A 16,992-nucleotide genomic window follows, 5' to 3' on the forward strand; every position below is an offset into this window, starting at 1 on the left:
TTACATGCCCCATAAAGTAAAACATTCCCAAAATATCTATCTTGGTGGAATGTTTTACTGTCTACTCAAGATCATCTGTGTGTAGAAGTTCAGCTGTCTCCTCCGTACAACAGCTATACTGTACTCTTGGACAATATAATGGGTTTAAATACTGTTAAGGAGTGGAGATGGCGCATTTACAGGTACATTGCTTCTTTTTGAGAGGGAGGACAGCTTTTTCACCTCAGAGGCCCCAGAGATAGGATCCTGGCCATTTTCTTAGAATAGGAAGCAGTTTTCATCTTCTATTTGCACTTTTGCCAGAAAGGAGGCAAATGAATGATGGGCATGGTTCTATTCAGGGCCATCTTAACAACATTATGGGCCCCCGGGCAAAGCAGTGTACTGGGACCCCTACCTACACAACCACTAACAGGAATAAAAATTTAAATTATCAATAAAATTAAGCTTATATTTATTGTTACCTGCAACAAATTCAGTGTTTAAACATTAAAAAAATGCTGTACTACAGAGATTATTCCACATAAACTTTTTTTATTTAACAAAATTATTATAAACTATGAATAATTTATTATCAGTGTTTAACACAAACAATTATTATGAACTGTAAATAATTTATTATCAAAGTACAACACAAACAAAATTATTATAAACTGAATAATTTATTATTAATCAAGTGTTCAACATAAACATTTGCGAAATTTCTTTGCAGAGAACTGCTTTATTATTGGCTTGAAGTCAATGGTCTGTAGGACGTCATTTTTAATACACATGAGAGAAAGCCAGTTCAAACGTTGCTGCCCCATTGTGCTGCAAAGCTGTTTTTTTATCAGTTTCAGTCTCGAAAATGAACGTTCTCCTGCACAGTTGGTCACCATCATGCACATGAACACTCTGAGTCCAATTTCAACATTGGGAAACACAGATTTCAAGTTGTCGGAAATTATTTTCCTGTACCATGCAGGGAAAGTCTCACAATTTTTATTGAGTATCATGTAGTGCTTGAGATGCTCACATTCATTTAAAAGGTCAACATAATCAAGGTCTTTGTGATATACATTAGCCAGATGTTCACATTTTTTGTTTAGCTCATCAGAACCAATTATTTTCAATTCACTGAAGAAGGAAAACAGATTTCCAATCGATGAATAAGCTTGTGCACGTTTTATCAGCTCAGGAATTAGAGAGTCTAGAACAGGAAGGAATGTATCCACCTTGAACTTTTCACTTTCACTGAGATGTACCTCTTCTTCCGGTCCGCCATTTCTAGTGAGGCGCACACTTCGCTTTTGTTCCCGTTTTTTCACATCCCTATAATCTGTATCTGGACACCTACTCCTGGCTTTCAATTCGTATTCACTAAATTGGTCTCTAAGTTTCTGAAGATAAGTTTTTAGAGACTCAAGAAGATTCATGGCAGCATGTATATTCACATCCTCTGATTGCAGGACCTTACTTGTTTTCTTTACTCTTTCAAGACTGTCATTCCAAAGAATTGTGAGGAAGACCGTCTCCAGGTTCTCCATTTTATCACTCAATCCTTCTGCCTCTCGCCTTGTGTTCACTTCCTGTTCAATGTCAGCTGATACACAATTGAGTGCATGTTTAATTTTCTCAAAACCCCCATACAGAGCATGAACAGCATCAAAATGTGACAACCATCTCGAATCAGACAGACGCTTGACCACAAGGGTTTTTCCTAAACATGATGCCAGAACATTCCATCGATGTGTGGAAGCAGCGAAAAAGGAATACAGACGCTGAACAAAGTCGAAGAATTTTACAATCTGAAGACAACACTGCTGCTTTTACTCCCACCAAGTTCAGGCTGTGTCCAGCACAGGGGACATACATGGCAAACTCATTCAGCTGATGAATCCATGCTTGCATTCCAGTATAGCATCCAGACATATTAGAGGCATTGTCATACGACTGACCATGGCAAGTTTGATAGTGGAATTTTGTTCTCATTAAGGAAACCCACAACAGTGTCTGCTAGGTTCTTTGCGCCGTGAGAAAATATTGGGATGAGCTTAAGAAAGCGTTCCACAGGCTCACAGCCTCTAATGTACCATACAGTAAATGTCAGCTGATCAGTGTATGTGAGATGTCTGAAGTGGAATCCACATTTATTGAATAATACTTTGATTCTTGTATTTCTTCAAGAACAGCACAAAGAACATATTGTCCTAGTAAATCAATAAATTCACAAATGTTTGCCGATAAATATGATGGGTTCCCCTTTCCTTGATTCCCATACAGTTAGAGATGTTCTTCCAAAAAAGGGTCAAATTCATTTAACAACTCTAAAATACCTAGATAGTCTCCATTTCTTGATGAACCAATTATTTGGTTGTCTCCACGAAATGGCAGACCTCTGGAGGCAAGAAAGCGGATCACAGACACCACTCGTGTCAACACTTTGTGCCAATACTCCTGCTCTGAGCGAAGCTGTTGGAAGTAATAAAGAATCTACATTTCCAATTTCTTTATGTCGCATCAAATATGCCGTCATGCACTTGTGAGGGTCTTCTCTGTTTTCGTGTTCTACAATAACGTTTCTGTGCTTCCAGTCATTAAATCCTGATGTAGCAAAGGGAGATTCTAGCTTGGAAACTAGGCGACATGCAAAGCAGTACAAACTACCTTGGGATGGTGAATAGAGTAGCCAGTCACGCTTTACAGACTCGCCATTTCGCAGTTCATGTTTGAACACATTCTTTGATAAATACCTTGTTTGAGTATTCTCTCCTCCAGCTCCTATATAAACTTTGTGTGAGGTTGAAAGGTTGTTATCATGATTCTGACATGATGTTGGCCCACTACGAATCCTGTAATCCACTGTGTTAGTATTACTAATATCCCATAGCCCTGCATCTGTGTCTTCAATCGCAAACTCCCTTGCTGTTGCAGATTTGGCCATTTCCTCTTGTGGAATTTCCCCAGCAGCAGGAACAGGTAATGATGCCATTGGTATGTCTGCTGCAACTGAAGTATTGGGTGCAGGAGTGCATGTAGATGTGGATGCTATATTTGAAGGAGCAGTACTAGTGGCTGACATTAAACCTGGGTTGAACCAAGATGTTAATTTTGGAAATTTGCTCATTTTCTCTTTCTCCTCTCTCGGAGAGCCAGCTGGATAGGTCATGGTCAGGGATAAGCATGGAAACGCTGGAAAAGGAGAGATTTCTGGTCGGGGGTACAAAATCTGTGTAGGTTCCCACTGTCCTATCCCAAACTCTAAGTGCATTCCGGATGGAGGAGGGGAGATAGGGGAATCTGGTCTCAAAACATCAGGGAGCCAAATAAGATCTGCTATAGGAAAGGATGGGTGAAGGGCACGCTCCAGGTCAACCCAGGGTTTGTGGTGTGTCGGAAGAGCCCAAGCTAGAATCTGGGATATAATATGCGCCTCTTAGTGTTTCACCAGGTTAGGTAGGGTATGCCCACCTTGTCTTCTGGGCAGGGCCATTTTGGGCAAAGGACAGTTGGGAGGGTTTGCCTTTCCAAATGTATAAGGGAATGGAGCGCATCCATAAAGCTCTTTGGGAGCAGGTATGGGATTGTTCTAAAAACATACATAAGTTTAGGAAGCAACATCATTTTGAACACAGCCAGCCTACCCAGCCAGGAGACCTCATAGATAATTAATATTGAACACTTCAGAGATGTTTACCTGGATGTGTATCTCCAGGTGGGAAAGTGAGTGTTCTTTCCAGGCATATTAAAAGCGTTGCTTCAAGCAGGTCAAGGAGTCTAGTAGGAAGTTTTAGTAGTGTTTAACTTGCAGTATGATACCTGGCTATGTTCAACCAGAATTTTATGTAGTTCCAGTAATGGGGTCTCCGGGCTGGACACAAAGAGAGGCACGTCGTCCGCAAACAGACAAAGACTGTGGTCGGTCCCCCAAAGGCTGAAGCCCTTGCAAGCTTTGGAGCGGAGTATGGCTCAATGGCCAATATATACATGAGAGGGGACAAGGTGCATCCCTGTCTGATGCCATTACAAACGGCAAATTTGTCAGAGAGAAAATCAATGCTAAAAACTTTGCCAGCCGGAACCCCATAAAGTGCTAGCATCGCCTTTAGGATACTTCCAGTAAAACCAAATTTCAGTAAGTTTTGTCGCATATAGGAGTTGCTGGAGACTAAGTTCTGCGCTGATTTACTATCTTTTTGTTCTAGCATAGCTTTTAGACTGTTGTAGCCAATACCAAGTTGAATCACTCGTAATTTTAAGCTTGCTTGGTGCTTATTTGATTTAATGGGCTTTAATGCCATTGTGTTCTTAAAAATCACCTGTGCTTTTAATATCAAATCTAATTTAATACTTACCAGTGTTTTTTAATATTTCCTTAATTTCATTTTCTTTACTACTATATGTTGTGATACATGCAACTATGCCCTCATTTTAAAAATTTTCTTTGTATACCAGCATGCCCTGGTCATTAAGAATTATTGCGCTTTTCTAAGAATATGGACCAAACTTTGTAGGTAGTCCTTACACTAAATCTTGAGATTTCTACCTGTTTTTCAAAATGTTAGTCATCTAAACTATTCCTTCTGATCATAAAAAGTTGTGAGAAGGAAATATTGCATTTCCTAGTGTTCCACTTACAGCTCTTAAAATGTAGGTAGCCATTGCTATGTATAGGTTTTATATGTGTATTTTTTTCCCAACGTCCCATGTAAAGATTTGCAACCCTTGGTGCAAAGAGTGTACCCATTGCTGTACCACAGACTTGAAGAAAAAAAATCTTCCTGAAATGAAAAATATTTATTTTTCAGAACATACAGTCTAAAACAAATTATCTCTTTGATGTATCCTTATTAGGATCATTAGTTAAAAAGTGATCAACTTTTTTTCGTGGGTTGGGCTTGTGTAAAGTGCTTGAACGACTGTCGTGTACCATTTATAATTCTGATTCAGGTAAAGTTATCAAATAATCTCAAATCCTCTATAGAGTCTTTGATATATGACATATACATATTTCTTTAGGTATATATATACTCTTAAAGTCATTAAGTCATCGATATAAAAAAATCAATTTCTTCCCAATTATTTTTGCCTGCGATCGCATAGCAACTGCATTAATATTTACACATAGTAAGTAATGTTCTTACACATAGGAAATGTTTGTAAAATGTTAGATGTAGTTATGAATCTATTAAGGGTAAGATTTCCAACTAAAAGTATGTGTAAAATAAGATCTAGTAGCGGGAGTCTGAGCACATAAGTTTGAAACCGGTTGCATACTGTTAGAATAGGGACTGTTTGACCTATTGTGTGTTGAGTTCTATTGAGGTGCTGACCCCTTAACCAATCACCTATGACCTTACTGTTATCTTTGAATACACTGTATAAAACCCACTGTGTTCAATGTACAGCAAGCATTTAGGATTGAAGCTTCATGCTAGGAGTAACTGTGCGCCTATGTCTGTATTGGTGGTACTTTTGAATTTACATTGGTTGGGAATAAATCCTTTTTGTACTTTGTAAACACATCTTTTGGATTGGACAATATGTTAATATACTTTTAATAGCACATATTCTGAGATGCTGGAGATAGCTGACCCAATGCCTGATAAGATAAGTCAGTGTGGAGGTTTATCCAAATTCTTAGGAGTTTTAGGCAGGGCATAGAACACTGGAATCCTAGAGAATTGATTTTTAAGATACCCGTAATCATGTTTATCTACTGTTCCCTCTGAAAGATCCCTTCTTAATAATCACTCTATTTCCTCTGCAACCTGTTGACTACGGTCACTTTCCAATATGTTGTGGTGTCTAATAATAACCTCCAGGCCTCCTTAAGATACTAGTAACAACACCTCCACTATCATAATACACTACAACAATATGCCCACCAAAAATGCCTCTCCTGAAATGGCACACAGTAGATTTAGATTTACTATTTGCCTTTATCTTTACCATGCTATAAGGAAGAATAAGATATTGTATTGCTAGGAAATGTATTTATTCATCGTACATAGGTGAATGGAGTTACCAGGTCCTCTGTAATTTTAACTAATCTTTTAGACAAATGAAAAAGTTAAGTGTGTAGGAAAAAAAGCTCTTCCACCTTCAGAGTAGATTGGGGTATACCGATGTAAAGTGCTTGAACCTCTATCATGCACCATTTATAATTTATAATTCTGGTTCCAGTTAAAGTTATGAAATAATCTCAAGACCTATGTAGAGTATTTTATACATGACTAGTTAATATACATATTTCTTTAGATATATATCTGTATTATTTGAGATTCTGGAGGTATCTGACCCAATCCTATTAGGATAGAAATGCCTTGAGGATTATCCAAATTCTTAAGAAATAGAACACTGGAATCCTAAGAAATTGATTCTTAAGATCCCTGTATTCATCTTTATCTAAAGTTCCCTCTGAAAGATCCCTTCTTAATATAATCTTTCTATCTCCTATAAAACTTCTCCACTAGGGTTACTTTACAATATTTTGTATGTTGTATTGTCTAATACTAACTTCCAGACACCGCCCCTCCTACCCCAAACAAAACCCATTTTCAGCCCCTTACACACTTGAGCACTTGAGTTCTGTGAAGTAAAAATGATAACTCTTACCTCCTCCGGGCTGGCAAGGCTGCTGTCCAGATGCACTGATGTCTGATGCAGAACGCTATCCAGGCTCCACTGCTGCCCAGGCTCCACTGCTGCCCAGGAGCTAAAACAGGAATTCTAGAGGGGGAGTTTTCTAGATAGTTAGAATTTGGAACAAAGCAGTCCCCAGGGGTGTAGGAACTAAAATTTTCATGGGGAGTACAAAAGGCCAAGGACTACTGTATGGTTTTGAGCCCCTTTTTCTTGAGTTTGGTATCTTGTTTTACGACAGTTGTAGATATACAAAGACTCCCAATCCTATGTTAATTTTTTGGCAGATTAATATGGTTTCATTAATATGGATTTTATCTGATGTGTTTTTAATCATTGTACTATATTCTTTTATGGTATTTGGCCATCATAATAATACATAGTTAATTTTTATTTTAATTAAGTCACTTCCTCTGTTACAAAGGCATTCTTACATTTTAGTATATATACTTAGTACGGAGTTTTAGCGCTGGATCAACTCTATCATATTGTGCATATCTTTACTGTTGCATGTCCTACACATCATGCAGTTGCCACATCTATAAAACATACCAATTTGATAGGTCTAACATCATGTATAGTAGATTGAGCAATTTTCACTAATCTGTTCTTTACGTTTTCAGTTCTTTGGAGATGATGTTAGTTAAAGAGGAATCTTTGTTTAATAGTGGCCAATGTTTTTTTTTTTATATTTTTGCTATCTTTCTCTGTTCTTCTCCATATAGTGTGATAAATGAAATGTTAGTGATAAAAATATTTTCTCCTTTTTTGGATTTGGGAATTAGTAACAACTTTCTATCCAGTTTCCCTACTTCGCTAACTGTCTTCTGTATTCATTTCGTCACCATAGCCTTTATAGAGCAAGGCTTCTGACCTTGAAGCTGCGTTACGCCGAGCACCAGACCAACAGGAGATAGAGCGTGCCCATCAAGAAGAAGGTCGTGGGACGATGTGTGCTATGCAGCAAGCGGTTCTACATCCCATCCAGAAGATTAACATGGACTACAAACACCAAGTGACGTTGTGTGTGGACCTCTCTGGGTACAGTCACTGTGGAAGCCAGATATGTGGAACATTATCCAGTGTTGTACGCTCCAGTAGTGAGAGAGGATTCTGCACCCAGTGTGATATGAGAACTTCGGAGAGCGCTCAGTGCAGGCGATGCAGATGTTGATCAGTGCCATGGAGAAAGAGATGGGTGCTGCTGAGAGGAGACAGAAAGCTGAAGAAGAAGAAGCAAATAGAAGCAGGACACCAACAGCAAGCAAAGGCTCAGGCCTCGGCCCCAGCTCAGGACCAGAACAGGTGAAAGAAGAAGGGCTTCAGGAAAGACCTGCAAAGAGCAGGATGCAGAATTACCAGCAGCTGCAGAATAGCTGTGAGCAGTGTCTCAACGCTTTCAGTCAATCCGGCACGTGCTGCAAAGACCCTCAGCTGAGCAAGATAAAAATACTCCTAAGGGCCGTCCCAGTCAGTCAAATATCTACAATAGCAGCTTCTCCGTAGAGAGAAATAATATGTTATGTATATATACTAACCGCCAATTTTGTTTCATTAACATAAAAACTCAAAATTACTTAATAGTTGTCATGATAACACATAGGTTAATCAATATCCAAAATAAATTATTTACATTGAATGCACTCATATTATAGTTAATCAAGTGATTACCTCCATGTTAGTAACTGAGATAAATCATATAACCTAACATAGTCACCTTAATTAAACACACATTTATGAAAAAACTATAGCTCCATCCCATATATATCTGTGTATATATATATATATATATATATATATATATATATATCTGTATATATATATATATATATATATATATATATATATATATATATATATATATATATATATATATAATATATACACACATAGATACATTTTTAAGATATTTTGCTTAATAGGAGAACATATTACTCTATCAAAATATCTTATTCGGATTAGTTTTCACCTATATATGTATAAAGGTTATTCCCACTTACTTATTCTAAAAACCATTTCAACTCAAAGTCACTGTTCAAAGCCTGAGGTGTAGGTGTGTTCATGTTAAATATATATTTCATTTCAGTTTTTGCTAAACCTGTTTTCATGTCTGTTTTCATGTTTGCATTCCTCTAATTTTCCCCTACTAAGTTAATAGCACAAAAGTAATTCAATCCTTTGAACAATTGTGATAACCTTTAAAATGGGAGGAAACAGAGCGGTTGGGGAAACCCTTCTTAATATTTTGCATATGTTCCCCCATACGGGTTTTAAATGCCTGCGTGGTTTTTCCCAAATACTGTTTCCCACAATTAAACTCAAGGACATAAATCACATTTTTCGAACTACAGGTAATAAATTCTTCAATGCTATATTTTTGTCCATTGATAGATATTGCATCCATTATTTTAATAACCGTACTTTTAACTGACCTACATCCAGTGCAAGATCTGCATCTGTGGAACCCTTTTGTATTGATTAAGGCCCCACTCATTTTCCTTGGCAACACATTGTTTGCTAATTTATCTCATAAGTTAGGAGCCTTGTTGTATATAAATACAGGTTTGTCTGGAATTATGTTCTTAAGGACATCATCTTCTTTTACAAGATAAGTACAATCCCATATCCATTACTATTAAGATACAGAAGATGTCCAAATCCTCCCTTCCACCTCCCCAAACAAAATTAATATTGTCAATGAATCGTTACCATGCTACCAGGTTTGTCCCCATGTCCATTACAGACAAACTCCAACGCCCACTTATTCATAAATAAGTTAGCATAGCAGATTTTAGATTGTTCGCTCCTTTGAGCAGGGCTCTCCTACCTTCTGTTTCCATCACTTTTAACTGCGCTCTCCAGCTACTCAGCTCACCTCCTCTCAGTCCCTCTGCCCTCTGTCTCCTCTCGCTTCTCTCCGCTCCCCTCAGTGACTCTCCACCTGTCATCCGTGCCCACCCTCTTGGGCCATAGTTACCTGCCTGTACTCACTTTTCCCCTCCCTCCCTCTCTTTCATGCTGTGCCTGAGCCCCCAGAGTTATAGTGCTTACTGTTACTTGTACTGTGCTGTTTCACCTTGTACTGTGCCATTGTTTGTCCTTGTACGGCGCTACGGATACTTTGTGGCGCCCTATAAGTAAAAATTAATAATAATAATAACAGGGGGAAAACCTGGTCCCCACTGCCGTACCGACTTCTTGCAAATAATAACAGTCTTCAAAATAAAAATAATTGTTATTTAAAATAAATTCAATACCTCTCAAAAGGAAGCATTTCAGATTATCTTCACAACCTTTATTATTAAGGGCTAGTTCTACTGCTGCTATTCCTATTTTATGATTGATAATAGAATATAGCAAACTGACATCAGCTGTTATAAGATAGCAATCTTCGTCCCAAGGGATATCTCGCAGTTTTCTCAAAATATCAGTAGTATCCCTTAAATATGCTCTATTTTCCTTCACTATGGGTTGCAAATGGAAATCTATAAACATGGATAATTTGAACGTGATAGAATTTGTCCCAGCTATGATCGGTCTTCCTGGAGGTGTATCTTTATTTTTGTGAATTTTTGTCATTATATAGATTACAGGTAATATTGAATTCTCTATCCGTAAAAAATCTACCTCACCCTTAGTTATTGTAGCTCTCTCATAGTATACCTGTATTAACTTTTCAAAATTCATCTTAATTTTCTCAGTAGGGTCTTCTTTTAACTTCTTGTATGTCATTCAGCTGTCACATTATTTTATCAATGTAGTCCCCTTTATTCAAGACAACAATCGCCACACCCTTTCTCAGTGGGCTTTATCACTATATCTTGATTCTTACATAATATTTTTAATGTAAAATAAGAACAATTTATATATTTAAAAATGAGTTACAATTTTATTTGACCAGTTTTTCAGATAAAAATACATACAATTTCATGACTTGTTTGGTACAGTGCTCTGGTAATACAGAGGAGATATAAAGTTTGCACACTGTTGCAGGGTTTTGTGATGTAAAGCCTGAACTCAAGATGAATCATGTCAGACCTTTGTTCACCTTTTAAAGTTACGTTGCAACAATATACATAGTAACATAGTAACATAGTTGATGAGGTTGAAAAAAAGACACCAGTCCATCAAGTTCAACCTATTTTGGATCTCCTGCGATCCTGCACTTATATTTGAAATTAATCCAGAGTAAGCAACCGCCAATCTGTTTCAATTTTGAAAATCCCCCCAGACTCAATATTGCAGTCCTATTTTTACCCTATATCCACTACTATCCTTTATTTTAAATTAACGGTCGTATCCCTGAATACACCTTTCCGCTAAAAATTTGGTCTAACCCTTTCTTAAACATATCTATTGAATCTGCCATCACAACCTTCCCTGGCAGTGAATTCCATATCTTGACTGCCCTTACTGTAAAGAACCCCTTCCTTTGCTGGTTGTGAAATTTCCTGTCCTCTAACCTTAGGGGATGACCACGTGTCCTGTGTATGGTCCTTGGGGTAAAAAGTTCCCATGAAAGCTCTCCGTATTGACCCCTAATGTATTTGTACATAGTAATCATATCTCCCCTTAGACGCCTCTTTTCTAAAGTAAACATGCCTAAACTGGCTAACCTTTCCTCATAACTTAATGACTCCATACCCTTTATCAATTTTGTCGCCCTTCTCTGAACCCTTTCTAGTTCCAAATTATCTTTTTTATAGAGTTGTGCCCAGAACTGTACTGCATATTCAAGATGAGGTCTTACCAACGATTTATACAGTGGCAAAATTACACTGTCTTCCCTTGCATCTATGCCCCTTTTTATGCATGCAATACTTTATTTGCCCTTGCAGCTGCTGCTTGACATTGAGCACTATTGCTAAGTCTACTGTCTACGAGCACTCCCAAATCCTTTTCCATTATAGATTCTCCTAAATTAATTCCATTTAATTTATAGATTGCGTTCTTGTTTTTGATCCCTGAATCCATAACCTTACATTTATCTGTGTTAAACCTCATATTCCATTTGGCCTCCCAATCCTCCAGTTTATTTAAGTCCCTCTGTAGAGAAGCTACATCTTGCTCTGATTTTATTACCTTACAGAGTTTAGTGTCATCTGCAAAAATAGAAACTTTACTCTCTAAACCATCACCAAGGTCATTAATAAATATGCAAGTGAAAAACAAATATACAAAATTTATAGTAAAAATAAAGGACATATATCAGTACCCCTATCTGGCAAATGTCACTCATTACTCCTCTACTCCTTCCAGTGACTACTGAAGTCAGCATGGTGGCACTGTGCTTAAGGGTTTAACTCAGTCCAATGGTCTAAATGTGTGAAGTTCATATGTGCTCTCCGTGTTGGCATCGGCTCCCTCTGTGCGCTCCGGTTTCGACACACAGTCCAAATATATACCAATAGGATAAAAAGGACCCTAGAGTGGGTTTATGTGTTAGAGAAACTAGACTATAAGCTCCAATGGGATAGGAACAGAATGGTTAAATATTCTCTGTACAGGGCTGAGTTATATGGATTTGTGCCATCTGAAACAAGGTACATAGAAGGGATTGCCCTGAATAGTCACATGAGGATGAGTATTGGTTTTATAAAAGAAATGCCAATTCACTAAGATAATGTAAATATGCAATAGCGGAGTTAGTTGTATTATTGTTAAAATTTGAGTTTCACGTATCACGAAGGAAGATTTCTAGACATTTTAGTAAAATTTTCAAAATATGAAATACGATTTAGGTTTTGTATATAATACAATCAGTTGCGTTTAGCAGGATCACAGAGTCTGTTTTTGTTATAATATGTAAAGTCCTGTGATGGCCAGTAGGATACACCCTGCAATGACAGACCATCTAAGAAATTGCTTAGAGAATATAAACTTCTCACTGGTTTGGTTCCAGGTATTAGAATTTCCTTTAAAAAGAAAAAAAACAAAACATTAAAAATGAGAGGCAATGTTAGGCAATAAATACAATACAAATATGGAGTTTGTCTTATAATATATCTTTTGTTTTATTCAATATTTTATTAGAGGATGTATATGTTATAAAGGTGTGTTTACATCATGTATTTTGGCGAAATGTAATTAGCATAGACTATGCAAATATATCTACGATATATCAACACTTCTGCCTCATAGTACTGGGGTCATGAGTTTGATTCCTGACCATGCCCTTATCTGTGTGGAGTTTGTATGTTCTCCCTGTGTTTGCGTGGGTTTCCTCCAGGTGCTCCAGTTTCCTCCCACACTCCAAAAACATACTGGTAGGTTAATTGGCAGCTAACAAATTAACCCTAGTCTGTGTGTGTGTGTTAGGGAATTTAGATTGTAAGCTCCAATGGGGCAGGGACTGATGTGAGCGAGTTCTCTGTGCAGCGCTGCGGAATTAGTGTCGCTATATAAATAGATGATGATGAAGTAGTACATTGAGAGAATCAGATGTCCCTGTGAAACTCACAGTCTCAAAGGACAGTAGACCACATGATAATCTAAGTACTGCACTGATTACTCTGCTGTAATCAAGTTGCTTGTTTGAACCTAGACCTACTGAAAAACCCACAAGTCGGTTTTAAGTCATTGACATTAGCTGAAAACTTGACTCACATAAGTAATGTAGCCTCCCAAAATGACCTATGTTATTTTAGTGCAATAATAGTCTACATAAAAATCGAACTAACCTAGTAGGAAATTATCCAATGTTTTCAGATAGATATTTTTAGAAACCTGTAGCCTCTTCAGAATAAAAGCTTATGTCTCACCTTTCATGTTGTTTGATAGTCTGTTTCTTAATGTTGGTACCTCTAAGTTGTCGTTCTGGAATGGTCTTGAAAGGATCTGCAGTTCTTCAAATACCTTGCCACAAACAATGGAGAAAAAGTATAATTAAAGGCAGGTTCTGATATTTATATATAAAAGTATTGAATCAGTTTGTAATATAAAAATAAGATGGGATATCATGAATTTGTTGGGATAAAGTAGGATATCATATTTCCCCCATCAGTCAAAAAAATAACAATATTTGCCATAATTCATCCATGTCAGAATGCCAAAGATTCTTCACATTTGTTTATACACTGAACAATACCTACATTTGTCCATCTTATTTTCCTCACTCACTTAAACACTCACTCATACAGCACTAACCCGTCAGATATGATCTGTCACAAAACTTTGTGACCCCCTGAGAGCTTTATTTTCTCCCATTAAAATATATAGTGAAACAAGAACCTATATTCTATAAGTATATCAAAACAAGGTTTAATACAAAGATAAAATATTAAAAAGTAGCTTTTGACAAAGAAATTGTTTGTTGCAAGTAACCCACACTCCCAGCTGAGAAATTTAAGTCACCTCAGAGTTCTGTGGTCTATATAAGGGCACATGACTTGTAACCTCATGTTTTTAATGTGGTTAGGAAACTCCTTGGGGACTACTAAGCCTTACGCTTCAAAATAGGGGAATGCGTTATCTAATATATACATGAAAGTGTTAAATATATGGCCAGTGGTGGAAACACTATAACTATTTGATGTCTAAGAAAGATCACATTGTTGTACGGTGCAAACCTCCCCATGTATATTATTTAAAATACTATACTTAAAAACGGTGAGCTTACATGGAGGGAAGACAAGTTTCATAATTCATTGATTTTGTGCAAACTAAAATATGTAAGTGTAGCAAGTTTCATGAAGATATGAGAGCTATCCCCAATGTGATTGAGGGCCTGCTGGAGGAAAATGTCCACCCAGTGCTTCTTTTCTTGCCAACATCTTTGTTAGTGAAAAATAGGATATTGATTTTGAGTGTACTTCTTCAATGAATCTACACGAGTGTAAATAAAATTATTATTATTACCATTTATTTATATAGCGCCACTAATTCCGCAACGCTGTACAGAGAACTCACTCGCATCAGTTCCTGCTCCATTGGGGCTTGCAGTCTAAATTCCCTAATACACACACACACACACACACACACCCAGACTAGGGTCCATTTGTTAGCAGCCAATTAACCTACCAGTATGTTTTTGGAGTGTGGGAGGAAACCTAAACACCCGGAGGAAACCCACGCAAACACGGGGAGAACATACAAACTCCTCACAGATAAGGCCATGGTCGGGAATCAAACTCATGACCCCAGTGCTGTAAGGCAGAAGTGCTAATCACTGAGCCACCGTGCTGCTAAAATACTGATATATTAGAGATAGCCAAAGTGCAAGACAGCAGTAGGAATTCAACTAATTGTAAGGGCAAAGCTTAGTTCTTAAAGAAGAAATATATTCACCTTTACGTTTAGTAGAAATGCTGTTTTTGCTTCCTCTGTGATTCTTGTTTTTGTGGCATTGTCCATTTCTATAATGTTCATTCGTGAGCGGTAGAGTTGTTTGAACTTTGTTGCATTAGTAACATAATCAAATGTGAAGAAAGCCAATCCTTCACCCGTGGTTGGTAGTTGGAGGGCCTTCTGAGCAATCTTCTTGAGAACTTGACCACCTGAGAGGTCTCCTAAGTAGCGTGTGTAAGCATGTGCGACCAACAGCTCTGGCTCCTTATGACCAACATGATGAAGTCTGTCTACATAATTCTTTGTAGACTGTGGGCAAGCGATCCTTTCTCTCCATTGCGGTCCATAGAAATACTCAAGATCTTTCTCCAAAGTAGCTTTGCGATGGAGCTCCAGCGGGAAATAAACCGGTGAAAAAACAGGGTTCTCTTTGTTATGTTCGATCTCTTCCTCCAACGCCTCGTACACAAAGTATAAGGAGGACATGACAAGCTAAAAACAAGAGTAGGACAAGTTTTGATTTTACACATTTGCCAAGAGTCAATAGATCACATAAAAAATGCTTTATTATAAGTGACAAGACATGTTTTCAAATATGACCTATTCTTTTGCTAAAGTAACTTTGCATCACCCTGGTTTAATTGTCCTTTACCATTCTAATACATCAATCAGTTTCAAAGCTTTTCTTACCTTGAACTCGTTTAATGACACTTGGCCTTTCTGAAAATTCCTCATAAATTCCGTATCCTCCGCTTGCTGATGAACCTCCTTTGTTGCCTCTTTCAGTTCTTCAGACAAGTCCCAAGGAGAACTACAGAGGAAATAAAACCAATATACCTATTCATACTTCACAGAAACAATTGATTATACAGAGTAAACATTTTATTGCATATGTCGCCAAAGTAAAACAGATGAAAATTTGTATAGTTATACCTTTTATACGCTTTTTGAAATAATATCTAATCTCTGCATTTCACTCCAATTATAATCTATGTCGATTATTGGCTTCTGTTAGATGAGTGCTTAACAGCTCAAAGACAAACAATTTAGACTGTAAGCTCCAATGGGGCAGGGATTGATGTGAGCGAGTTCTCTGTACAGCGCTGCGGAATTAGTGGCGCTACATAAAGAAATGGTGATGATGATGATGAATTAAGAAGAGGGGCAGAGAGAAAGGGACATTTGTGGCAGATTTGTACGTTTAGCACTGTGTTAAAGCTGTGTCTAACAGACGGTAAATATATAGGTGTCTGTTTACAAGGGTGTGTTGAGCCATTAAAAACTGAGAAAAACACATTTTTTTCTGCCATTTTATGCTTCCCTTTAAGTCTCCCTTCAGACTGCATTTTCTATCAATAGACTTATGGATACAAGACAGCTGTGCATACAAAAAAAAAATCACTTCCTGTGTAACAAGCTGTTGGTCCGCTGCCTTTCTTTTCCAATTCTTGTCTGAATTGTAAAACAAAGGCACGAAAAATACAGACTACAGACACATTGTTCGTGACAGCAGACGGCAGGGAGTTTTCTAACCATGTAAAGCATACACACAGCATACATCTGGCTGTGAGGATTCAGCAGATTGTGGGTTCAACGTTAAACAAGTCACTGATCTTTCACAAGCCTAACAAAATTAAGAGTATTGATTACTACATTGAAGTCACAAAAGAAAGAGGTACAGACTGGAATTTGGATAACTCGTCCATAAACTAAGAATGCATGTACGTGAGAAAAATCAGCGATCTCACATCAACGATACAATTCAAAATCATGCCATAAACGTTGTTACATTGTGTGTTGTTGTACCTGTTAGTTTGTGGTTTTGTCGAGGAGTTCATCTTGTGTTCCATATCGTGTCTTTTGTCCGGACACTGAAGAGCTGCAGACTGCCTGTCGAGAATAACTGGCTAGCTGTTCTCTTTATAAGCAAACACTCCCGCCCCTGAAACCACATGATGACACATTCCTCCTGCCAGAAGCATAGGGAACGAATGAGTACATAACAGGATATGTTTATTATTTCGCTACACAATCAGTTTTTTGGGCAACGTAATCAGATATGCTTCTCAGCAATGTGAGGAA

The 16,992-nt window shown here is 37.6% G+C and overlaps 1 protein-coding gene across 1 annotated transcript; it reads right to left on the minus strand.

Annotated features, from left to right (window-relative positions):
• Positions 1-12,214: 12,214 nt before the first annotated feature.
• Positions 12,215-16,825, minus strand: LOC142100994 (heme oxygenase 1-like). Its single transcript, XM_075184984.1, has 5 exons — positions 16,717-16,825; positions 15,601-15,721; positions 14,911-15,402; positions 13,386-13,479; positions 12,215-12,539 (listed from the first exon to the last, which is right to left on the minus strand). Exons 1-5 carry the CDS (start codon positions 16,758-16,760, stop codon positions 12,421-12,423), a joined length of 870 nt encoding a protein of 289 aa, XP_075041085.1. The 5' UTR covers positions 16,761-16,825; the 3' UTR covers positions 12,215-12,420.
• Positions 16,826-16,992: the final 167 nt, after the last annotated feature.

This window comes from Mixophyes fleayi, chromosome 9 (genome assembly GCF_038048845.1).
Source record: "Mixophyes fleayi isolate aMixFle1 chromosome 9, aMixFle1.hap1, whole genome shotgun sequence".
Taxonomy (NCBI): Eukaryota; Metazoa; Chordata; class Amphibia; order Anura; family Limnodynastidae; genus Mixophyes; species Mixophyes fleayi.